Source organism: Limulus polyphemus, unplaced genomic scaffold (genome assembly GCF_000517525.1).
Source record: "Limulus polyphemus unplaced genomic scaffold, Limulus_polyphemus-2.1.2 Scaffold951, whole genome shotgun sequence".
NCBI classification, from domain to species: Eukaryota; Metazoa; Arthropoda; class Merostomata; order Xiphosura; family Limulidae; genus Limulus; species Limulus polyphemus.
The window spans coordinates 353,120-380,299 of record NW_013666561.1 but is presented as its reverse complement, the minus strand read 5'-3'; the positions used below and the strand labels follow the sequence as shown (position 1 = coordinate 380,299).

Sequence of the window (27,180 nt, the reverse complement as noted above, 5' to 3'; positions counted from 1 at the left end):
ACCCCGGGGTGCCTAGATACCTCTTATAAGTTTTGCAACAGTATCTGTGTGAGTGTAAATTACTTGTACCTGATGATGACAAAACGTTGTACATTTGCTGTTATGTTAAACTTATATTAAAGTTTTTCTTCCATTACCCATTCAAGCCATTTGCAAACAGTATTTTCTAAAAAATTGAGTTCTTCATCATCAAATGATGTGTATATCATTGGCTAATAATGACTTTGTATATTATCAATAGTGCCCTGCATCCCCTTGATATATAGCATTCTGTACTCTTTCCATTAACAATATTTTTACTGTATATCTAACTTAATCTTTATGCTTGGCTCGGACTGCTAACTCATCTTTCCTGCTGATGCTTTTTGCTTTCCTGTCATTCCCCTGAAACATGTTTTAAAATTTCTGGTAGTTGTTCGATTTAATCATTTTTGTATCATTTATTTCTTGATGAATGTTTTGTTACTTTTTAGCACACCTTTTCAACAGCTTTCTATGTGTTTCATCACATTTTTGGTTTTGTTCATGTAATGCCTCTTTTGTAATTTGTGATCACATTTCAGTGCTTTTTTTTCTAGCTTCTCTATTTTTTGTTTGAAAATTTCCAAATATATTTAAATTTGAGAATGACTTCTTAGACCTGTTCCTATTTAAAACTGTAAATAATCCCATTCCTGATACCAAGTTGTTATGTAATAGACTTTTTGGGAGAAGAAGATTGAATTGACATGTGGCTCATTAGCCTCACATGCTTATATAACAAATTTGCTTCTGTGACATATTTAAAACTCACAGAACAACATATGGATGTTTAATTGTTCAGTATGTATTGACACAGACAGTAAATCTCAATATAACCATGATTTTCACCATGCATTTTTTTACTTTGATTTTGCTATATAACTCTTTAAAGAAATAAACATTCTACTGGTGTTGCTTAATTTTAATTCAGGTCTGAGCCTCAATGGTCATAAGAACTATATTTTTCATAGTTTTTCTAGGAATCTCTTACCCAGCTACTATGTACTTTAAATTTTGACCAATTATCTACATAATTCTGACCTCAGTTTTTTTATAACTTAATGCTTTAAGTTACTTAAATAAAAATACAATGATTTTTATAAAGACATTCTAGGGCAAATTCTTCAATTAAAATCTGGCATGAAATACAGGGGTGTCATGGGGAGGGGGCAGGCCCCAAATTATGGAAGGAGCACTAAGTGTTCAGTTTCTCTGAAACATTTCTAGTCAGGCTGGATTAACATGTATATGCAAATTACACTATAGTGTAAGGCCCCTAGATGAATTGGAATGAGGCCAGTTGTCTTTACCCTCTCGTAACACTTTAGTAAATTTACCAGATAGTGTAGTATACCACTTTACAATCATATAGATTTCCCGATTGTTTATAACATCTTTTTTATAGTTTGGTATTGTAAATTTATGCATAAATCAGAAAAAAAACTGGTTTACTGTAGTAGAAAACTATAGAATATAATATTTGGAACAAATGCCATAGTAAAGGGTGATGCTAGACAAGATGAAGCTGTTGTGTACCATTGTAAAACCTTGATGAAAACTAATATATCAGGGTGATAGCACTTGCAAGTTATGATGAAAATGTTAGTAAAAATTCTAACAAGCCCATTTGAGAACTATGGTATATCATACTGCAAGCTAGAGCACTAATGTGAAAGCACTCATAAACTGGGATTAAAACCCTAGTGAACTATGATAAAACACTGGTAAGTCATGGAAACAGAAAACATTTAGCAACATTTCAGAAATACCGGTACATTATGAATACTCTAGCTACCAATACAAATGTTGAAACATTTAGCTACTTTGACACATTTTACTTCATATGCATGTACATATCACTTTTAACTGCTACAGTATCTTTTCTGGATCATTAATACATAGCTTACAAGGTAATTGACTGAAGTTACAGTGGTTTGATTGCATTTTTTAGCAAAGGATGACATATGATTGTATGATGTTGAATGTATATGAGAAGAAAAAAAAAGGAATGCTTTAATTGTTTTTAAGTCAATGCCAAAATCAGACCATGTTTGTGTTTTTTTAATATTTTGGTGAATTGAAATGGTGATATATATATATACATAGAATATTTTATCTGATTTGGGGTCTTCTCTAGCAACTTTCTCAGCTTCCTTATTTAGCTTTACACCTGCACCACGTTGTTGCTTTGTTTTTTACCATGCATCTGGGATCAGTCACTTTGAATTTTATGCAGTACAGCCCTGGGAGTTGGTGGCAAATATTATGTTGGTAGTACTGTCTGTTTGTGCTTCAATGCTTTCCCATGGTTTACTGTTATTTTAGTAAGTCTAGCTGTGCTGTATTAATACTATAAGTGCATCGATAAAATGCATTGTGTACAATTTTACTTGATTTTTCTCTCTGCTATATATTAGTAATTTTTTTACAAGAGTAACTGTCTTATAATTAGATTTTATGTTGTTTTGTTACATTGTAAATTGTAGCAAGTACACCAAACTAGATGTTTGTTTCAGAATGGAGGAAGCTTCCATCTGTCCAATCTGTCTGCTAGAAATGCTGAAGGAAGAAAGTGTTGTTTCCTGTGACAAGGGCTGTCATAATAAATTACATGAACACTGCATAGCTATATGTGAGTTAATGTTTTCTTTATGTGGTTTTTGTACTGCCATATTTCAACACTGTAGCATGTCTAAGTCTTAATACTAGCTTTTGTAACTTCTTTCAAAACTTTTATATTATTGCACCAAACAGTGTTTTACACCAATGCTTAATTTCTAGAAACAAATACCATGTCCATATTGTTGGATAGAGGGAGGGATATTCAGTTTTGGAAGAGAATAACTTAAATGTAATTGAAGCTATTATTTGAATAGGATAATGACTGGGATGGAGTAATGTAGTTGACTCTGTTAGTCAAATAACAATTAATGATTCACCTGAGGTAGTTTTAAGACTAATTATAGTGCTCCTACTCTAGATTAGAAAAAAAAAGCAGGTTCCAGACCTCAGATCTAGCATAAATTCAGCACTGCTTTACATTGTAACAATTGTCTGTTTTCACCTTATATATACCTTGTGACTTTGAAACGAAACTTAGAGCTTTCCAGCAATATTTTCTTTGTCATGAAACTTCATTGTAAATTATTTAGAGTTACTTTATTAGATAATATAATGAGTGCCCTTTTGTTAAGTTCAAAGTTACTTGTTTGATCATACCAGGATTGTGTTCTACTGGTGGGAACGTACAATTGGAGCTATTCAATATGTTATTTTATCATAGCAGGACTGTCTTATTGTTTAGTTTAACCATATCAACATATCCTTGCAGCTGTTAGAGGTAGTTTGATCATTCTAAGAATATAGTTATTATAGAGTTGCTTAGTCATGCAAGTACAATTGTTTGGGATGGTTATTACATCAGTGCTGGTAATTGTAGTTAGGGAATGTTTTGATTATTATAACACCGTCTTTTTATTGTTTGGGACTTATTTGATCATATTGAGATTGTTGTGTTATTATTATTAGGGGCTGCTGAATGTCAACGTCAGAATGAACCCATCTTGTGTCCATTATGTCGAAGTGAATGGGTATTTTCGTCAGACAGTTCACAGTAAGAAGTTAAAGTAGAATAAAAGTTTTCTTTTACTGATATCCAGGATATAAATATATTATCAGTTGTTTCTGTATACTAAAATTCAAGTTTTTTTAACCCTAAGAATTTTACTGAAATATCGTTACTAGAAGCATAAAAGCTGACAACTAGCCTATTGGATTCCATTGTGTTCTAGAAATATTTACATATATGTGCAAGACATGATGAGCAACATATCAGAAACTACAAGATGATCAACTCAGATTATAAGTTTTATATAATTATTAGATGAAATGTATTGGTAATGTTTTACAGTGCAAGTTATTATAATGTAATAATCCTTATGTATTCATTTCAGTTTTAGAATAGATGAAGCTTGAAAACATGATTTTATTTTTATATATTGTTTTAAGTGTCTTTAAACAATCAGTATATTTGACTGCTCTTTTGATTATTTTGTTAAGGAGACAAGTTAATCAGAGTGGATCACTGTATGTACATAACACATATATAATTTGATATACATACACAGTCTTTTCTTCTTGTAAATACTATTTATATCTCCAAGTTACAAAATGAAAGTTTCCTGTTTTTAAGCATTATCTTTTGCTAATACAAACATTTGAACATTGTTTTTGTTTTAATTGTGTTTATTTTCCAGTTTAGTTTCAAAAGCTCTAAAAAAGTCACCTTCAAATATGTCTGTTTATCTTTCAGATCAGAAAAATCATCATCCTTTACCATGGACAAAAACACTGAGTTGAGAGTTATACAAAGCAGACAATCAAATGAAGAAGAAAATGCCAAACTTTTATCAAACCTTTCATCCCAACATTCTTATAACCAAGGATTTGAAGACACATATAATATAGAATCCCAACACTCATCCTATCGTTCATCTCAATATTCACCTCAACCATCATCTCAAGACACACTTAATGTAACATGTCGACATCGTCCTTCAACCAGTCATTTAACCAACCCATCAATCCAACATTTACATAATACAACATCACAACAGTCAACCTATTTGTTACCTGAGTATACACCCATTTTATTGTCTCATCACTCAAGCAATTTATCTCAACAATTACTTAATACAAGTTCCCACCATTCATTCCATCCATCATGTCAGTATTCACCCAATCCACCACCTCATCACTCATCAAATTCAGTATTCCAACATACATCCAATGTATCATCAAAATGTTCACCCAGCCCACTTTTTGAAAACTATCACAACTCATCACCCCACTACTCTTTCAGCCCACCATCTAACCCATCATTTCAACACCATCCTAATGCAGTATCTCGTTCATTGTCTGTTGTGCCAACTTACCTCACAAACTCTGTTCTTCTTCCTAGAACCAAGTCCTTAACTCCTACAAAGTTAAAACAAGCTCAACCTTGGATAAAGGTATTCTAATTCTAAATACAATACTAAGTACAATAAAGTAATTTTTAATTAATAATGATGCAATTTAAACTTCTTTTTTGATGAAATTTCACTTTATAAATACATTGTGTCTTATTAATTACAGAGTACTTAGGTGTCTTTTAACACTATCACTAAAACTGGAATTTTGATTATTTTTATACTTAAAAACTCATTTAATTGCAAAAATAAAAGCTCTTTCTTTGATAAGCATTGTTCAATGAAGGTTTCCATATACTAGTTTTATACTGAAGCCATGACCATAAGGCACACAAAACATTTATTAAACTTTGAAGATAACCAAACATTAATGTTAAACCTAAGTGATTAGCAAAAAAGAGATTTTGAAATTATGTAAGCCATGGTATCCAAATAATGACTTATGCAATTTATAACTTATTCTTATGCAGTTAATCAACTAAGCATTAACATTTTTATGGAATGTTGTGATTTTTTCAAGGTTTTCATACACTAACATATGTTGTAGGTTTTTGGACAGGAGCTTGTTTGTTGCCTGATGTCTGACAGCTGGACAGTTCGGGAAACAGCTTTACGTAGATTGACTCAAGAAGTTAAGTCCAACTTGGCATTAAGCCAAGAAAACCCTGACCCAGGTGGAACTTTTCTGGGAGAAAATTCTGAGGGCCACAGTTGCTGGTCTGAAATAACAGTGAAGACATGCTGTAACATTCTAACCAGTATGATGTCTGACCCTGTGTACAAGGTGTATGTGGTCTGTCTGGTGAGTGCTTTGTTACTTACAGCAGAATGTGTTATTTTTTAATACACCAAATAATTTTCACTATAGTAATATATATTACTGATTTATGATAGTCAGTTTAATACTGTTACTCTGATACAGTGCATTTATAACTTGCAATAGTCAGTCTTACTTAGTTATTAAATCCAATGTTTACCATAAATTTCCAAAATTATCATGGTTTTCTCCAAAGTGACTTATCTATGCCTGATTTTAATTAACAATTTGTTAAGTATTGTACATTTTCTAACTTTAATTTTAAAAACTAAAGCAATACAACCAGATTAAAAAGCGTAAATTTCTACGAAACTGAGATAAAAGCTGTCAAGTGTGTTTCTGACCTTACTTCCATTTACAAACATAGCTATTCTCGTTCAGTGCTTCCCTGTAGTTACAAAAATTATTTTGCATGGTACACACCTTTCACTCCCATGCACCCCTGGATTCACATAGTTTGACTGATTCTTACATGCAAATTATCATGCAACAAACCCCTACCAAGAGTAATGCCACACACACCCAAGCGACTCATGTGACTCCCTCTATACTATTCTACCTAACTATCACTTCTCGATTGGCAGTGCTTCGTGCTCAGATGTTTAGTTTATGCTCTCTTCAAGTTTTTTTTTTGCTGTATCTTCTTATCAATTTCTCTCAACAAGTTTACTCTTTATTATACAATAGTGATATTTGTAACTTATCCGATGTGAGTTATTTTATATTTCTACCCACTTATGGAACTTAATACTTCATTACAATTTTTTTTCTACTTTTTATTTCTTTCTGCCAACATGGGTAAGTGTGGTTATTCAATTTGGAATTATGAATGCCAAATTCTAAGTCACCACTTCAGAGGTTATATCTTCTATCAGCACATATAGACAAGCTTCAGGTGGTGGTCCTCAACTGGGAAATTATCTGTTTACTTCATCAGGAAATTGCTCATTCAACGAGCTAACCTAAATAGGTCCTCAACTCGAGTTTGGGGGCCCACACATTTTGAAATGTGGTCTGCCAACTTTGGAAAGATAAGACATTATACTGTTATGGTTTATGAATTTGTTTACTGTTAATATGATTATCTGTAGTTATGTGGGTTCAATAACATAAATTTAGTTAGATTGGTCATGTTCAGGTTTGAAATTAGAGTTTAGTTGTATCCTTAACCCTGTAACGTTAAATTAGGCTTAACATGAGTCTTTGTTATTTTAGGATTACCTGTAAATCATCTTACTGATATATCATAAATTCAATTAACAATATTTTATTTCTTCAATACATCACATCTCATGTATATGTTATTGTCAATACACACTTAATCTTACAATATAACATCTATTTCATTTTCGTTATTATTTATCTTTTATACTTCTTCATATTAACTTTGTTTGTGTGGACCCCTGAAGCCGGGGTCCAAACAAACTTCTTTTCCAATATTGTACATACTTATTATTAGGCTAGAGTTTTTAAATTAGAGCTTAATGACATACTTTGTCCTGTACACTTTGATTAGGCTTAACAAGTGTCTGTTATTTTTGGTTTACTCGTAGTTCATCTTATGGGTAAATCGATAATTGAGTTAAATATCTTTTTTTCTTCTACACATAACATTTAATACATATTTTTATTTCACTACACACTTACTTAAATTTACATTATATCGACTATTCCATTTTCTTAATTCTTTATAATTCATACTTCTCACTATTTATTTTGTTTGTGAGAAACCCTGGGCGCTAATATTGCTCGCCTTCCTCTTACAACTAGTGAACCCATTTAGCCTTTGGGGCTATCTAGATTGGTTGATTGGTGTTTTATGGTGCAAAGCAACTATGCTAACTGTGCCAAACAACCAGTAAAAGTAAATTATAGTAAAATGTAAAAATAAATTGAGTTATAACCAAAATATGTCCAAATAACAGATAAAAGAATTAAACAGAATTAAAAAGACCAATTATTCTTCAAAAATTCAAAATACAATCAAGTTGGACAGTGTCACCATTGCCAATGACACTATCCAACATTAGGGGTAAACCCCTTACAAAACACATGTCTAAAATAGTGCAGCTGCTCACGGTCGTAATGATGGCACAACAGTAAAATGTGGGCTATTGTGACTTGAATGTCACAAAGGCTACACATTGGTGGATCAGTACCAGATAAAAGAAAACGATGAGTTAAAAAAAAGTGTGACCAGTGTGTAGTTTTGCCAGGACAACCTCCTGCTTCCAGTCATTACAGAAACAAGATGGCCACAGAGCAACAGAAGGTTTGATCCAGAAAAGCTAGTCATCCAGATTTTGTGAGTTTTCCTCCACCTGATTATAGCTTCCCTTCCCAGGCCTATATGTATAATCTGCTAGGCATACCTCAGCCTTTAGTAGATACGTTTTACAGGATAATTTTCCCCTCCTTCTCAAGATATTATGTTTCATGATGAGCATTTTTGTCTCTATTTTGGGAGAGGATACTTGCATACCTCACCCTACACATGCTTTGGTTCATTTTGTCTTAGCTTACTATCAGGTAGATTTTCTTCTTGATTCTATGTACTTAGAATCTCAGTTGCCTGTATGGGTAGTAATCTATTTTAATCCTATCCATTTTATTCCCCACCTAGTTTTCCAGCTTTGTCTTACCCTATCAACTCTCCTACAGGAAATGCCTTCCTTACACCTCCTTTCTTAGGTGTTCAACCTATATCTAGGGGATTTTTGTAGGATACCTCCTCCTCCTTCTGTCCATGTTGGGACATTTGCCATCTTCAATTCTTTCCCTCCACACATGGCGTTTTTGCTTTTGGGATCTTTTGGGGTGGGAGAATGTCTTGTACTGTTTGTTTACTATCCACTTCTAATAGGGACTTACAGCCGGCTCTTTTTATCCACCGGTCTGTCCATCTATCCTTCCTCCGTGGAAGTGTATCAGTGGAAGGCTTTCACACATTGGCCCAGGTTCAAGGATTTCCTGCTGCTCGTCCTATTGTTGCTGGTGTCTTCAAATTTCTCACATGGCTTTTCGACTGGGGGGCTTTGGTCTTCTCAATTTCAAGTTATTGGGATTTTATCCTATACCTTTCATCTTTCCCATTACTGCAAGGTTTTTCTCTCACTCATCCTTACCATGTTAATCTGTTCCTTCCAGATTCATCAACCTCCTCAGCGACATTTTTTTCAGGATTAGAACATTAATGTGGTCCTCCATTCCCTTACTTTACCTCAATTCGAACCTGTTTCCTTGTGTTCTTTGTTTCACCTGTCCTTTCAGGTATATTTCCTTCTCCTTTTTGCTTGTGGGCATGGATGGTCTGACTTGTTTCCATCGATGTTACTCACACACTTTACCACCATACCTATCTTCTCCTTTATCCAGATCGTTCCTTCCTTCCCAAAATCTCGGCAGCTCATGAGAGTAACTCCTCCTTTTCACCTATTTTCCTTCCCTCTATTTCTAATCTCTACCCATGTCCCAATCTGGATAGACTTCTATGTCCTGTGTGTACCTTTCATTGTTATATTGCCTGCAAGGTTTCCTTCTCAGTCCCGTCTCTTTATCTCATGACAACCTTCATCATCCAGAGAGATCTTTCCACTTTTACCCTCACCAATTGGGCTCTTCATTTAATCCAATTGGCTTATTCTTACTTGTCCCCTTCCCACCATACTTCATTCTGTGTTACCTCTCATCAAATCCAACACCTTACTTTTTCCCACGATTCTCATCTTCATCAGCCTTTGAAGGAAATCATACAATCGGGCGTGTGGACCAACCATAACACGTTCATCTCCCAATATTTACATCATATCTTGGTTTGGACCTCATCGGGTTTTCACCTTCCACCTGTGGCTGTAATTCAGACTTCTGTGTGACTCTGACACTGGGTAAGTCTTTATTAATTCTTTCTTTTTTTCAGGAGCCCATTCTTCATACCTTCACTACATGGATCCCACTCTGTGGCGAGCGGTGTCTCATTAGGTATTCTTTAACTCTAAATCCACACTGCACGACATATCGACTAGCACTTCCCTTTCCATGGTTTTTGCTCACCTTTGAGATGGGGTGTTTCACAAGATCGCTTGTAGGTGAATAACCTCACAATATTTGCTTCATAAATTGGCCCATCCCGGACAGTACCACACATGGACTTCGTAGGTAAAGCAGAATGGGATAACTGCCCATCCCTGCTATGCCTTGATTGAATAAATCAGTATGGTCTACTTTCCAAAATAGGGTTTTGTGATCACCCATTGCACTGTTTCAGTTGATGTCTTTCATCTGGGCTCCGCAATGCATTCTCAGTCCCCCCTTTTCTTTTCGTGGAGTATGGGAGTCCTAACCACTTAATATTTCCAAGTTGCTGGGGTGGTGGTCGACCATGGAGGCACCCTGCTGGATGGGTTCCATATAAGATGGCTATAACCATTCAGTTCAGAGTAGGGTGGTGGTGTTCTGATGTTGTAGATGACGTAATATCCTCCAAATTGTGATTAACCATAAAAGACGTCAAAATGCAGTTCATGTCCTTCGATTGGGAGCCCTCATCCTACTCTCACATGGATGTCAGTACCACTCGTGCTGCTTTTGGATTTTGAGTGAACCAATCAACATAAGTTCTTACACAGGTTTAAGGTTGTCTATCTTCCTCCTTCTGTATTGTGGGTCACAGAAGAGATACGTGGGATTATTCCAGTTCTATCCTTAGCTCTCACTCATTCTCTCTTATTACATGGATGGTCCTGACCTGTTTTATGGTCACAGGAGTTGATTGCACATATTAGAGTTTCTTTTGATACCGGGTGTCAAATACCTGGATCTATAGCTCAGAGCTAATCCTGTGTAATTCCCAGGAATTGGAGTATTTCTCAATTCCCCGGTTCTTGGGTTTGAGGTGAAGATAGTATGATCTTCATCCTACCCTCGCACGGATATCGGTACCCCACGAGGAGGTTTTGGATGTAGCCCTAGCCACTTTACGCCATGTGATACATCCTTGTTTACCCACTTTTCTTATTGTGGGATTGAGTTACTATATCATTCTCTAGTTAGGATCACTTTTCTACTACATTCTTTACCACTTGGATGTGCTTCTCTCATTTTCCCTCATAATTTATTACACATCCTACAAAGATTATACCTGGATCAAAAGTGGTGCGGTTCCCCTTTTTGTATCCGACTCTCTTATCTACAGAGGTATCCTTCAGATGTTTTTGGGGGGTATCTTTGTTCTTCCCTCGCACCTGTCCCTCCTAATCAATGTGGGATTCTAGCTCATCTTGTGAGCGGAGAGAAGTATTGTATCGGAAGCTACAATTTCCTATACTGAAAATGTATTTCCAATAGGTACTTCCCTCTTCTTACACTTCTCACTCTTCCTCCCCACTCACTTCAGGTGCTTCTGTCGTCTATCAAACTTTGAAGTGATAGTTTGGAAGAGGCGGATAGAGGTAGTCACATGCGTCATGTGAGTGTACTATTCTCCTATTGGTGGATAAGTGATGCATGATGATTTGCATAAGAGACACATTGGAATCATTTGTGGCATGGGTAATAAAAAAGTTCGCATCTAGAGAGCAGCAGTGAACGAGAATACCCAATGTTGTGAGAAGAGAGTACTTATTAGGAATACATTTTCAGTATAGGAAAATTATATATTACAAATAATACTTTTCTTAAAAAATCAGATTTCAGAATAGTAACATGTGAAACTGCCTTATTAAATATCATTATAATCTTTTATATTACTAGCATACTGTAGTCAGCCTCATTATATAGTGTATTGTGTTAATAGTACTTTTTTAAGTCAATCATATGTTATTGTTAGAAGAAAATGTATAACTAGAATATTACATGCAAGTACCATATTAAAGTATACATGATCAAATAATTTAAATTTTACAAAGACAAGCACTATAGCTGGGTTACATATATGTCAATCCCTGCTAGTTTTTATAAAGTTAAAAGGATTTTTTTTTCATGTTTGTTTCCTTTTTATTAGCTATATACAAAAGAGTTCTGTGAAATAATTAGGGTGATGAGGCTCATGATATTTTCTGTATGCTTCTCTGGAAACGTTACTTACTTACTCAGATGAAAATTCTTTGAATAGTGAAATTCCAAAACATGCATACCTCCACTGCCACTAATAACTATTTCTCAATCTCTATCTTCTGTTGTTCTTTGCCAACTAAACATCGTGTTCACTTGCTTCAGTCTTTTATACCCCACTCTACTGCCCTTGGCAATATCTGTTTGCAGAACTTTACACCAGCCCTCACATGCCTTCTATGCAGGTACTGTATATGAGCACTAAAGAGTCACGTTTTGTGGTTCACATTTTCATTTTTAAACTTTGTTTTGGGGCTTTGGATCCTCTTTATTGGGCTCATTCCATGACATATATTTTTTGGCCTGTCATGTACCAGGGGTTATGAACTTGATAGCAGATCATCTTTCTAGACCCCATCAGATTCTTCCAATAGAATGGATGTTGCATCAGGAGGTCTTTCAATGGATTTGTTCTCATTTCGAATCTCCAATGATCGACACCTTTGCAACCCATTGGAATGCTCACCTACAGTTGTTCTGGTCTCTAGTTCCGCATCCATGAGCTCTGGCAGTAGATGCTTTCAGTCAAGACTGGATGGGATTACATTTGTATACCTTTCCTCCTATTTGTCTCTTACCCAGAGTCTTGTCTATAATTCATTCCACCCATATCAGGTTCTCTTGATAACACCCTTTTGGCCTGCTCGGACATGGTTTCCTCTTCTTTGGTTGCTCCAGGAATGTTCACCACTTCCACTACCTCTTTGCCCATCCTTGTTGAGACAACCTTGGTCCAACATTCAACACCCGGACATTTGACAACTCAAACTTCATGCATGGATGTTATGTGGTCCTTTGTTGGACATAGGGGTTTAACTTCTAAAGTTTCTGTTTACTTGAATAATTCCCTCTGTCGACCTACTATGGCATTCTATCAACGGAAATGGACTACATATCATCATTGGTGTCTTCAAAGAGCCTTCAATCCACTTCATACAACAGTTTCCATAATATAACGTTTTTTTGTTGTGGATTTTTGAGAGGTTTGGCTTCTTCTACCATTGCATTATATAAAGCATCTTTAGCTGCTAACTTTCGATATTCCAAGTATAGTAAGTTTTGACTCTCCTTTGCTATCTCATCTCTTATGATCCTTTCATATTCTTCAACCCAAACGACCTTTTCAGTTGCTTAATTGGTACTTTAGAATTGTTTTACACGCATTATTACATCATCCCTTCGAACCTGTGGCCTCCTGTTCATTGTATCACCTTTCCCTCAAGGTATATTTTTTATTGTTTTTAGCTTCTGGACACCACTGTCCTGATTTATTTGCCATCCATGTTCAGCGGACTCTTTATCATTCCACCTATGTTTTGCTTTATCCAGACAGATCCTTTCTACCAAAAACTCTCACTGCCAGAGCAGGGAATACATTCTTTTCTCCTATTCATTTACCAGGCATTTCTCATCTTTACAGTTGATCAGACCCAGATTGTTTGTTGTGTGCAGTCAGAATGCTTAGATGTTATGTGGCTCGTACAGAACTGTTCAGTGGCCCTAGGAACCGGATTTTTATTCTTTGGGCTCCTGCAGTGTCCTGGGATTTATCACCCATTATATTAACCAGGGGGCTTCAGAAGTTGATTCATATAGCCTATTCAGGGTTATCTGTTGAAGATCAAAATATGCTCCATGTCACTTCTCACCAGATTCAGCATCTATCAATGTCATTGGCTGCTCATCTGAACTGTTCTCTGGAGGATATTTTGTGGGCCAGTATGTGGACTTCTCCCGACACTTCATTATCTGGCAGTTTCCTCTTCCATAGGATCTTGCTTTCCCCCTGTGGCTGTGTTGACTAGGAGGTGAGTAACTTTCTTACCTGATTTATGGGTTTTTTTCTTTTAGGGTCCCTCTTTATTTTTTTGGAACCCACTCAGTGGCCAGTGTTGCCCAGTCAGGTGTGCTTGTTTTTTTTTCAATTCCGCACTAGCAACTTTTATATTGGTTCATGGTTGCAATGGGCTTTGTCGAGACGAGATGTTCCATAAGACCATCTAGACTCAATCTTGGATGGTAGTCCTATCTCACAATTCACTGCTACTCATGGACTATCATGGGTAAAGCTAAAGGGATTTTGCCAGTCCCTGCTGATGTTCGAACTGAATCAGTCAGGATCAGTTTGCTTTTAAAATTTGGGGAACATGGTTCACCTGTTACACTGTCTCCGAAGGCCTGTTCCTCGGGCCTCACCACTACGCACATGTCCCCCCCCCAAAAAAAATTCTGCTAGCGGAGCTAGAGAGTCCTTACCACACCCAGGTCTCTGGAAGTTTTTCCTATATCTTGGTAGGAGCAGGACCTACCTACACGGGATCCTACTCATAAAATCAGTCCAGATTTGATGCTAAGCTATCCAGTGGGGGTGTGCTTGGACCCCTAGGTTATTCATACAGGGGATCTACTATCTCTTCGTAAATCCGAACACAATGCAATCCTGTCTTAGGCCCTTGGTGAAACAGTGTTCCATGTCCTCTCCATAATTCCGTGGGTAAGTGGAATTCTCCTTATCCACTTTGTTTGGGAGTGAAGATGACTGTTCATCAATCCAGACTGGATGAGTTCTGGACCTTGGGTGGAGTATGGCATATATGATCCTGTCAATCTGAGCCTGGGATGTTGCCTTTTGGACTTCTTCAGGTTGATCAGAAGGATAGTCCACTTTGGTGTTGCTTTCTCTCTTTCATAAATCCATTAGTTCGAAACGCATCATTCCTTGGCTACAGATAGGGATCCTATCACAAAAATATGCATATATTTGCGTTCCAACTGCCCTGGCCACCAATGTGGGATATGGGTACCATGACCCCTTAAATCCAACCCCGAGTCATAGCTGTGTGGTTGGGGCTGGCCCATCATACTTATTTGTGTAATATTCCACCCTTTTCACTTTTCAGTAGTTCTGGGTGAAGAGCATACCTGTTCTGGATGTAGTGCAGTTTATCCACCTGGATACCACTTATCGTGGTACACCTTTGTTCTGTGCAGATGCTTTCTGTATGAACTATGCCCTCACCGGTTCCTCCACCTTCTCACTGTGGGATTCTAGCTATAAGTGGCAGCAGAGGTGTGAATGTTTTGGAAGTTATCATTATCCTAATCTGAAAATGTATTTCCAAACATACTTACTTCTGCTGACACTTTCCCTCCCTTCCTCCCTACTAAGAGCCGGTGTTAGTGACTGGGATGGAGTAGGTCTAGAAAAAGTGATTATACTGTCTGCATACAGTGTATATATATAGTACCTGCATAGAGGGCATTTGAGGGCTGTTGTAAAGTTTTGCAAATTAGATATTGCCACGGGCAGTCGAGTGGGGTATAAAAGACTGGAGCAAGGTGTTTAGGTGGCAAAGAACAACGGAAGATGGAGATCGAGAAACAGCTATAAGTGTCAGCAGAGGTAAGTATGTTTGGAAATACATTTTCAGATTAGGAAAATGATAACTTTTGATTTACTCTATTAACACATATATATAGTGATTTAGGCAGCTTTATAAGTACAATACTGTGAAATAGCCATTGGTATGTTCAGACATTTTAAAGGTGGTTTTAAAAGGGCAATTTTTATGACCATCATTTTGTTTCATCATGATCCCTACTATTAAGTACTACTTTACTTAATAATAAATCCATAGTTCATAGAAATACATAATGCAATATTGCCCCCTTGAATACTTCACAGATACTAGAAACATCTTTGAAATTTGTATATCATAATGTACTAGTTATTAATTGAAAGATCTTATTCTGAAACTATGAATTTGTTGTTTAGCGATGTCTGCGAGCTGTTTTGGCCTACAGTGAATGTAAAAGCGAGAAAACAATAAGATGGCTTCAAAACATGGTGGAACCTGTTGTAAAGGCAGTACTGCTAAAATGTGCCGACAGTAACCGGTAAGAATTTGATTTGAGGTTTGGGCATATTCACATAAATGGATTATTAGCTAAGAGTTGTGCTAGATAGGACTGTAATTAGTTTTGTTTGCAAATATGTAAATTTTGCACTTTCATGTAGCCAAAATAAGCTGTACACCAAATCATAAATGATAACAATAATTCAATACAAATGATAAAGTACATGTGTGAATGCTGTATTATTAAATAATTCTTAATTTAGAAAAACTTCACAAAGTAACCAAGAGAACAGATGAAATCAATTTTAAAAAATAATAACAACAACTGTTATGAAAAAAGTTGTTTATAGTCTCTTGCAGAAATTATCAACTTGTATCCTATAATGTATTAATTTTCATGTTTTCCTAATAATTATATTTATGTCTTACACATGCTCCAGCAATCAATACATTGACATATTTCCTTCTTATACAGTTTTTTGATACTTAAGCTATTATTGCTGATAAATTTTATACTATTAATGTGTTTGTTTTCTGACAGAGAGGATGCCTGTATAAAAAGAACAAATAGACATAAATACACATATTTAAGTTTGTTTGTTTTAGAGCAAAGCCACATTGGGCTATCTGCTGTGTTCACCACAGGGAATCAAACTTAAATTAGAAAATACTATTTTAATGATAATAAATTACTTTCTTATTATGTTAAAATCCACACAAAGTGAGTGAGTGACAAATGGTGTTGACTTATAAACCTCTTATTTATCATTATTTTAAATAAAGTGTTTATACTTATATTGATGCCTTTCTCTATAATAGTTTCTCTTAACAATGTTATTTACTAAACATGTGTATGCCGCATGTTTTATCGTACATTCCATTTTATTCTTACCATTTAAATCTGTTCTTTCTAAACTTTCGATTGAATACAAAAACTCAATCAGTGCTAATGTTGCTTTTTGTAGTTCGAATATTATGAACTACCTTGTTTTTAAAATATTAACGCTGATGAAATAATTTAAAGAAATTCCGAAATGTCCATATTAAAAATATTTTTTGGTATTTATTATAAAACCTCTCATGTTATGTTGAAATTATTACTTTTGCATATCTTTGTAATTTTTTTTACCCACATTGTTTTCGCTTTTTGAAAGGAAAACAAGGCAGCTTAGCATAGCAACCATTATGGAATTAGGAAGAGGACAAGCAGGAGCTTTGGCAGTGAGCACTCATGCTCACATTTCAGGTGAGATTTAAAACATTAGAGACTTTGTAATTAGCCTTACACTTTGTTGAATAAGTGGTAAGTAGCCTTTAAAAATATTTGGTTCAACATAATCCCATTTTATAAAGGAAACCTGTTTGTTAGAAGTACAAATGAATTTATTGTTTTATTCTTGTAATAACATTTATCATTTTATTCAGCAATAAAAAAAGCAATATAAAATTAAACTCTTCCAGATCACAAAAGTCTAGGAGGAGTTCCTTTTGTTTTGAAATGTATTCTTGAGACTTCACCATCGTATAGTGTTCCTAGGGCCTGGCAGTGGGCCTTAGGTAGGCTTCTTGTGAGTAAACGCTTAATGGATGAGTTTCCTCAGGAGTTCTTGCCACACTGTGAAGAACTGAAGAACCAATTTGACAGAAAGTGCAACTTAACGATGAAAAATTGTGAACTTTTAATCTCCACTTTGGAATTTGCAGTGAATGTGGTGAGTTTTTTAAATATATAGTTTTTTATATTTAGTAAATTGATCAGCAACATTCATTAGGTTGGTTGGTTGGTTGTTTGGTGCTTTACGGCGCAAAGCAGCGAAGCTATCTGTGGCAAACAACTGGTAAAAACAATGAAGGTAAATTAAAGTAAAATGTAAAAAACAGCAAGTTAAAACCAATACATGTCGGTATAAGATTTATATAGAATTAAAAAAGACGTATAGTATGTAAAAAATTAAAATACAATCTAATCAGACAGTGTCACCATTACCAATGACACTGTCCAGCGACAGGGGTAAACTTTTAGAAAAAATTTTTTTAAAATGGTCCCACCACTCACGGTCGTAACGACAGCATGACAGTAAAATGTTGGCTATTGTGACTTGAGTGTCACAATGGTTACACATCGGTGGGTCAATACCTGATAAAAGGAAACAATGGGTTAAAAAACTATGTCCAATGCGTAGCCTTGCCAGGACTACTTCCTCCTTCCGATCCTTACGGAAGCAAGATGGCCAAAGAGCAAAAAAAAGGTTTGATCTCGAAAAGCTTGTTATGGCGTTGCTCACTCCAAGTCGACTGCCAACTGGCACGAAGCCGTGCCTTGAAGACAGGACCATAGTCCATGTATGGGACAGGCATGGCCGTGATGGCACCAGAGCAAACAGACTTAGTTGCGGTGTCAGTGAGCTCATTCCCGTGAATACCGACTTTGCTAGGGATCCAGAAAAACTGGATGGAAATAGAAGATAGAGAAAAGTGGGCCAATCGGTGTTGAATATTGATGAGAACAGGCCAAAGAGCAACAGAAGGTTTGATCTGGAAAAGCTTGTTATGGCGTTGCTCACTCCAAGTCGACTGCCAACTGGCATGAAGCCGCGCCTTGAAGACAGGACCATAGTCCATGTATGGGACAGGCACGACCGTGATGGCATCATAGCAGACAGACTTAGAAAAACTGGATGGAAATAGAAGATAGAGAAAAGTGGGCCAATCGGTGTTGAATATCGACAAGAACAGGGTGAGAACTAACGTTAAGCGATTCCAGGGCCAGTAGAGAGCTAAGAGAATCAGTGTAAATAGTACAATTACTGTACTGCATAGCTTCTACATGATCCAGGGCAAGAGAAATAGCATACAACTCGGCAGTGAACAAAGTAACTGTAGAGGGGATCCTGCGAGCAAGTACCGAGCCACAGCAAACCATGGCAGAACCTATAGAGTCACCCAATTTCGAACCATTTATGTAAATGGGAAGAGAAGAATGGCTCGAAAGATGTTCAGCAAAGAGAAGACGGATACTTCCAATCGGGAGTATCCGCCTTCCCCAGATGACTCAAGGAAAGGTCACAGGATGGAATGGTAATAAGCCATGGTGGAATGGGCTGATCACTGGGGGCAGCAATGTCATCCAATGCCAGACCCAATTCAGCCAGTAGTGCCCGGATACGAAGGCCAACCGGAGGAATAGCAGACCATCTGTTCTGAAAGAGCCTTGCCCACCGAGGAAGAAAAACACAATCCCAGGTGGGATGCCGTGGTAAGGATCGAAGCTTAGTAACATATTGTAAAGAAAGTTGCAAGTGACGGAGGTGAAGAAAAGATTCATGGGACTCAGTGTACAAACTCTGGACTGGAGAAGCGCGAAAAGCACCGGTGCAGAGCCGAAGCCCCAGATGGTGAATGGGGTCCAGCATCTTCAGGGCCGAGGTCCTGGCGGAACTATAGACCAAAGACCCATAGTCCAGTTTGGATCAAATTAGAGCACGATAGATCCTGAGCATAGAACATCGATCCGCTCCCCAAGAGCTGGAAGAGAGGACACGGAGGATGTTCAGAGCCCTTGCACACTTGACACGTAGCTGCTTGATGTGTGGAATGAAGCTAAGCTTACGGTCAAAGATAAGCCCCAAGAACTTTGCCTCAGGGACCACACAAATAACTGTATCGCCGAGACAGAGCCCGGGATGGAGGTGGAGACCCCACATTCATTAGAGTTGAGTATAAGTTTGATAATTTAAATAAACATAACTTTTATGTAAGAAACCAATCTAAAATCATTAGTTTCTCAACTGACACAAAAAGGTTTATCTATTTAAAATGTTTATTCTATATGCAGTTACATTTTAAACTTTGTTTTTATTTCGTCAATAATGTAGGGAATATTAACTACTTTTGTTTTTTTAACTACAGATGTTGTTTTTGTCCAAAATATAATTAATATGATTCAGGATTTTGTTTGTTCTTGTTGTTTTTTCTTGGAGGGGGGGGGGGGTAATCAAGATAATGAAAGACTGAAATTTTAACTACTTTGTTTATAACCCCAATCTGGTAGGACACACATTTTTCTGCAGTCATTGTAGCATAGACTGAACAAGATCCCAGAACTGTTTTGTTTAGTTGTATTTTTATTCATTGAGATGTATAATACATCCTTGGGACAAATACTGACAATATTGTTCAGTGAAGAATCTAATACTCAAGTACATCCCAAAGAAATGTTATCAGATTCAGATCTGATAACTGTGCTGGCCAGTAAAAGAAGATATAACAGAAATAACTGTTGTGCTTTGGAAACCAGAGTTGAACAATACATGCACTTTAGATTGTCGCATTACCACCTTAGAAGAGTTCTTGTTTATTAAGGTGAAAAAAGCAGCATGTTACACTGTCATAGCAACATATTGTTACCTTACTCTTGATACAGAAAACATTTGAAACAACACACCTCATCTGACCACATCACATATTTCCAGTCATTTATTGTCTGAAGTTTACACTGTAAGGACTGCTGAAGCCAAATTTTTCTGTTTGTGTGTGTGAGCTAAGCAATTGTCAGCTGTTCTGTTTCAGTAATATCCTTCACGTGGTATGACTGGAAAAAACATGCAAATTAACTATGATATAATTACATCTCTGTACTCCTAGGTCTTATGTATTCACCTGACATATCAGTCAGATAGTCAACACATGTGAGAGGTACTAATGAGTGGTGATTCAAAGTAATTAATAATTTTACTGTTGTTTTTAACAATGATTTGTTAGTAAAATAATTAATTAATTAGAGTTATGACCTTGTGTTAAAGAGATAAGTATGAGTTTTAAGTATATAAAAAAAAAGGATATGTATGGTAAGATTCCCAAATTTTGTGATAGATTAATAAATATAATTATGATTTTTAACTATGTTTGAAGAGATAAAAGGTTAACACTTGAAGTTACTGACTTTTTGGTTGTAGCCATGATCTGTTGCAGGGTATTTTATGTGTGAGCACTTTGTGTTTAAGAAATGTTATAATGAATTTCTTGCACTAAAGTGCTTTTCTGTGCATGATATTTTACAATATACAACTTTCAAATCATAGATTACTTTAGTATACAAATCACATAATATTACTTGCTAGCTTTTGTCTTTATATTTGCTCTAACTTGGAAACTAAATAATGAGAAATACGTTTAAATTCATTTGAGGAGGAGGGAAAACATCTCCATGTAGTGCATAGTCTACAAAAATTCTGTATATGTCTATGTTGATAAAAGTACAGTAAATAAAATATATATTATTGTAACAATTAGACAAGTGTATGGTAAATAAATGATGTTATAATATACAGTAAATAATATCTATCATTGTAACAATTGGACAAGTGTATATTAAATAAATTATGTTATAGTATACAGATAAATATGAAATAGTATAGTGTTATAACTGCAGTATTGAGTAACTAATTATATGGCAAATAACAAACTTTTAAACTGTTATAATAAGTTAAGTGAACAGTAACTTAGGTGATTTAGCTATAGGTACTTTAGTTGGACTAAAAAGACTATTTTAACAGCCATGTGAATTAATGTTTAATAGTCAATGTAATATCTAGTATTAGTGTTTGTATATTCTTGAACCAATAGTACATCTTGTTTTTGTATAAACTCTCCTTGAAGGAGGTATCTTTAATTGTGTTTGAAAATTTACAATACAGATTATGTCTTTAGAGTTAAGGTACAGATTATGTTTAAATGGAAAATGCAGAGTATATATTAGGATTTAAGATTGTGTATGTATGTGTTTAAATGAAAGGTACAGATCTTCAACATGTGTTTAGATTTAAGATACAGACTATGTGTTTAGGTTTTTGAGATTATGGCTAAAAAATTTTACTAACAGTGAGGATACATGACATTCTGTATTATTATAATAGATATGTATTCAGATTTAAGATAGAGTATGTGCTGGCAATGAATTAATTTGCAGGGAATCATAATTCAAACATGAAGAACAAGACAGCTGCTAAACAACATTTTATTACAACACACAATCTATTTTCAGCAGCTTTCTGTGAAAAAAAAATTAAATAATTACATTTTATATAATCAAAAAAAGCAAACAATGATCAAGTCAGTGAAGCTGTAAGATTAATATAAGTTATTAAATCACAGTTAGAAAATAAATATAAAATTAATATTCATGGATACATGAAATGAATATGGGGGAATATAGGGCATGGGTAAAGGTAAATACTGAGTAATTAAACCATTCAAAAACGTTTTAAATGAAAAGGAACTGCATGGAAGTGTGATTGAGAGTAGATCAATATTTGTTTATCAGTAGTTTCTTTGATTAATAATTCCATTTCAGATTCACCTGGATTGGGAATTTTTGTATGTGTTTAAATGTAAAATATGAAGCATGTGTTTATAGGTGTGAGATTTCATGTTTTAACTATTTCTAAAAACATATTCTTGCTTGAGAGTTAGATAAAATATAAAGTGTTGAACTATTTTTAATTTATACTTGGTTTTTCAACTGAATTCCCAATAGAATACAAAGCAAATGTTATTGTATTTTATGTTAGAAAGTAATTCACTGTATGTGAGTTATCTTAGTGACAAAATTAACTCTTTTTTTTTGTTTTTATTCCGATAGTTCCATCACCCCCACATTACAGTTGTCAGGGTAGCTGAACAAGTCTTCCTCACAGGTGCTCAGTTATGTCTTCAAATTTCCCCTATTTTCTCTCAAGTGTGCCAGATGCTTTCACGTGTGAGTCCAAATCTTCAGCAACATTTGCGCAAGAAATTACGAGTTGTTGTTCTGAACACTAATTTTGGGTGCAAGAGGGAAGTGTATGGTACTGATCTGAGTGCTTCTGTGTTATCTACCACTTCTAAAACCTCCAGGAAACAGAAGATGCTTTGGGGAAAGTGGAGTAGTTTACCTGATTTAAACATTAAGCAAGAAAGAACTTTAGTGACAGACAAGTTAGTTTTTGAAGAAGACCAGCACATCACCTCCAATGTTTCATCTTTTCAGAAAATAGTTAGAAGCGTGTCACACAATCCTTTAAGAACTCGGAAATCCTGTGAGAATATATATAGTTTTTCCCCCTTATCTCGATGTCAATCCCTATTTTCAGTTAAAGATAGTACAAAGAGGTCAACACATAAACTACCAAGACCTAGGTACTTACCAATACCTAATGCCACCAGTAACACTTTAGTTAGTGGATCTGCATTACACCACATTAAAGGGGATTTTAAGCTAAACTCAAAATGTTTGACAACACCTGAAGCTTCTGAACCACCTACCCTGGTTCCTGTCACCTGTTCTTTTGTATATAGAGGAACTTGTGAATGTGAACAAACAATTAAATTTACAGAGGCTTCTTATGGCCATTCTAAGAACAAGTCAACAACCTTCACCTCTCTCTCTAAATCTCATCAGAATATTCCTAGGGACTTGATAGATCTTTCTCCAACTTTATTATCAGCTAATATAACAGCAAGTTCTTATACACCTGTATCCTTTCAATCTGAAGTCACTACACCAACTTCACCCATGACTACACCATCAAAGGTGGCTGATTCTCCAGGTTTGTAAAATATTCTCTTCTCTACATTTTGTGGATTTTTTTTCTTAATGAGGATTGTAATCTTTTAATGCTAATTAGGACTTATTTAGCTCTAGTATTTTGTATTTTTTATATTTAATTATTGCTATCCTCATAGTTTGTTTCTATTCTAACAATTGCTAGTATTTGTTTAAATGTATTGTGTTTTTCATTACTTTTTGTACATATATAAAGAAAGATCACAAGACTAAGAAAGTTGTTGTTCACTTGAAGCATTATGGGGATATGTTTAGAAATTATTCCTTGCAGTTTGTGTTTTTGGTAAGCATCAAGTACTGGAGAATAGATGTCACTGAACAAGTTATAGATTATTTAATCACTTCATTAGGCTTGTGCCCATGGCTTTAATCCTATGTTATTCTGACTCCATTCAGAAATCTTTCTGTAAGTGTAACACACTCACTGTGTAAGTATGCGAGTGATTGCATTTATTCTTGGAAAGTTATTTTAACATCTTGACCAAATATAAGGTCTTTATTTAAAACGAAATTTCAAAAGCAAAGCTTGGTTGCTGTGGTAACTCATCACTTGGTGTCACATAACTGTTATACTATTTACTTGTCTAGGTGATAGTTATCTGCTTGGGACTTTAATCCTGGTAGTTCATGTGGCAGAGCATCAACTTTATTTTGTCAAAGTGTGCAATAAATGTTTTAGGTTTAAGCTTCAGCCATGGCAAGTTCCTGATTTATTATGTTGGTATGATAATAGCTGGTTTGGCAACAATATAAATTCAAGAGAAATCTCCCTCAAAGCCTTGAATGCAGGACCTTTGACTCAAACAAGTGCTCTAAAAACACAAATGTCAGGGGTTAAGTCCCAATATCTCCCATTCCATCTTTTATAATTACTACAGTAAAGTGTTTTTATTGTGGATACTATTTCATCTTTACACAGTCATCAGGCAGACAAAACAAATTGGAGTGACTTAAAATATCCAATAATGTTTATTGCTGATATTGGTACACCAATATATGTACATGCTTTTCCTAGGTTACATAAGCTGTGTACTTGTTAACAGTTGCTTGTTTTTGTAAAAAAGTAATAGGTTATACAATAATAGCAGACATCATAATGTAGTTCAGAATATCATTCCATATGTATAGTAAATGTAACACAATATGTATGGTAATAGTATGTACAACATACAGCACGTGCACACAATATATGTAATGAAAACATTGCAAGGGACATATGAACAACTATTTTCATTGATGATCAACTGCAAAGTGATTCCATAAAAGATCATGAATAACATCTAAGTTCATCATTTTACTCATTTTCACTCAACCCGCAGCACCATGAAATTGCTCTGCCATTGTACTATGAAGCTTGCTCTTGACAAGCTTTAATGCAGAGAAAGAGCATTCACAAAAATAAGATGTATCTGGCAGAGTTAGAATTGAAGGATAAAGAGAGCTAAAGTTTGGGTTAACTTCTGTGAGCCCCATCTTTGCCAAGTGCAAGTAAGTTTGATGAAATTCTATCAGTTTGAGAGACTGCTAATATGCCTTTATTATTACATATGTCTGTTGTCCATTGTAATAGCTGAACATAGTAGAATCAATATCATATCCTTGGTCATGTAGGTTGTCAAATGGAAGGTTGCTTTAAAAAGAAATTGCTGAACATTTGTGCTGTCTTCTATCAGAGCACACTACCCTATAGTACATTACCACCTCCACTCATATAAATAGCTATTCTCATTCAGTGTTTCCCTCTATATGCAAAAACATTTTGCGCATGCCACAAGCCTTGACTTCAAATACGTTTCACATGTAAATCATCATGCAACACCCTCCACCAACAGGAGTGCGACACACCTTCCTGATGCATGTGACTCCCTCTGTTCAATTCTACTGAACTATCACTTCTTGTTTGGCAGTGTTCTTGTCAAGATGTCTTTCATTGTGTTTTAAATTGTTTTTTCTTTAGACTTTGTGCATTTTTTTCAAATTTTCACTTAACTGTTTTGTCTTTTATTCTCAAGTGGAATTGTTCTTTTCATTTTTACAAAAGTTTGCAAACTTAAGAATAACTTCTTTGTTTTTCCAGTTTTTCATTTCTTTATTCTAACACTTGTGTTTGATCATTCATTTTTAACAATGAACTCTGAAGTCCAAGTTACCTCTTTGGAGGTAATACCTTCTACTAGCACAATTTACACAGGCTGCGGGTATGGGGAACTTGACTATGGAATTATCGGCTCTCTTTTGCCATGAGATTGATAGTTATATGTGCCAACCTTGTTCTCCTGATGTTGCCTATCATTCTTCTGAACATGCCAATCCTGTTTGGGATGACAAGGAATTTGACAGCCTTTTTCCTCCAACTAATTTTGCCATATCTTCCTATGCCCCTACTGTGGAATCAGCTAGGCTTAATACGTTTTTTTTTTTTTGACACAATTTCTCAGGGGTGTTCTGTTTTAGCCATTTCCTTAATTTCTTATAATCCCCTTCCTTTACCCAAAATTGCATGCTTGGGAGTTGTTGTGCTTACACCATTACAGGGATGACTGGCTTCTGTTAGCTCATACCAAACTTATGGGTTGGTTAATCAAGTTGTAAAAGTCATTCCTTATACCTACCCAATATCCTGTCCACTTGGGTGTCTTTTTCAACACTCATCTCAGTTGAGCACAACCTTCTCCTCATCGACTCTATTCGATGGATATTTCAATTCTCCAGTGTCCTTACTGCTCCCTCTAATACTGCTTGCAAGGTTCTATTGCTTTTAGGAATGTGGTTTTCTATGGAAGCCCTTATCCCCTTGGGTCAAGCACATATGAATTCTCTTCAGTGGACTTTGCACTACCTACCTTCTTCCCTTCTTAATGATCTGCATTGGTGGTTGGACAATGCTCACACAATGGCGGCTGTTCTGCTTCCTCCATGGTTGGGGAGCATGGGTCGATCAGCAGGAAGCTTCAGGTCAGTGGTATCCAGCTAAGCGGTCTTACCATATCATCATGTTGAAACTTCTGGCCACATGTCATGCTTTGGATCATTTTCTTCATTTTGCCAGTAATTGCCTGTTCATGATCCATTCTGACAATTCTACAGTGATAGCTTATATCAATCACCAAGGCAGCACCTGTTCTCATTCCCTTTGTGGTCAAACCTTGGATCTCCATTTTTTGGGCCCACACACTCTGTATTCGTCTCCTTGCGTGTCACGTTCCGGGTGCATTCAACCTTATCACAGATCATCTTTTCCAACAGATTGATCTTTCAATCCTCTCATTTTCCATTGGCTATGCTTTCAATGGGGTACTCCTCACATGGATGCATTTGCCACATTCCTCAATATCAAGTCACCTCTGTTTTGGTCTCTGGTTCCTCATACACTTGCACTGGCTGTTAATGCATTCAGCCAGGATTGGACCAAAAAATACCTTTATGTGTATCCTCCCATCTGTTTTCTACTCAGGGTGATTTCGATCATCCACACCACTCTGTGTTAGTTCCTTCTGATTCCTCCTTACTGCCTGGCACAACCATAGGTTTCTGTGGCTGCCCGATCCATCCATTCTACGCCAACCTCAGCCACCAGCATTTCATCCAGCCCTTCATCTTCACACACCTGGTTTTTATTTGGTCTTTGGTGAGAAGATCCTGATTGACCCAGCAAGTTGCTTCATTTTTAGCTCGTTCCATTCACCTTTTCTATAGGGATGTTTATCAATATAAGTGGAACATTTTCCACCATTGATCTTTGGATTGGGGGTTTTCACCTGCTTGACTCACCATTCCTTTCCTCACCTTACGGATTTCCTCACT

General features: G+C 35.9%; 1 protein-coding gene across 1 annotated transcript in view; it reads left to right on the top strand.

Moving 5' to 3' along the window:
• The window catches only part of LOC106461401 (mitogen-activated protein kinase kinase kinase 1-like), a 44,241-nt gene that overhangs the window by 1,201 nt on the left and 15,860 nt on the right, over nt 1-27,180 (top strand). The window contains exons 2-9 of the mRNA XM_013921221.2: nt 2,538-2,653; nt 3,550-3,634; nt 4,334-5,033; nt 5,539-5,793; nt 15,692-15,813; nt 16,928-17,019; nt 17,235-17,485; nt 22,414-23,359. Of these exons, the coding sequence (XP_013776675.2) occupies nt 2,539-2,653; nt 3,550-3,634; nt 4,334-5,033; nt 5,539-5,793; nt 15,692-15,813; nt 16,928-17,019; nt 17,235-17,485; nt 22,414-23,359 (2,566 nt within the window). The 5' untranslated portion in view covers nt 2,538. The remainder of the gene's footprint in view (nt 1-2,537; nt 2,654-3,549; nt 3,635-4,333; nt 5,034-5,538; nt 5,794-15,691; nt 15,814-16,927; nt 17,020-17,234; nt 17,486-22,413; nt 23,360-27,180) is intronic.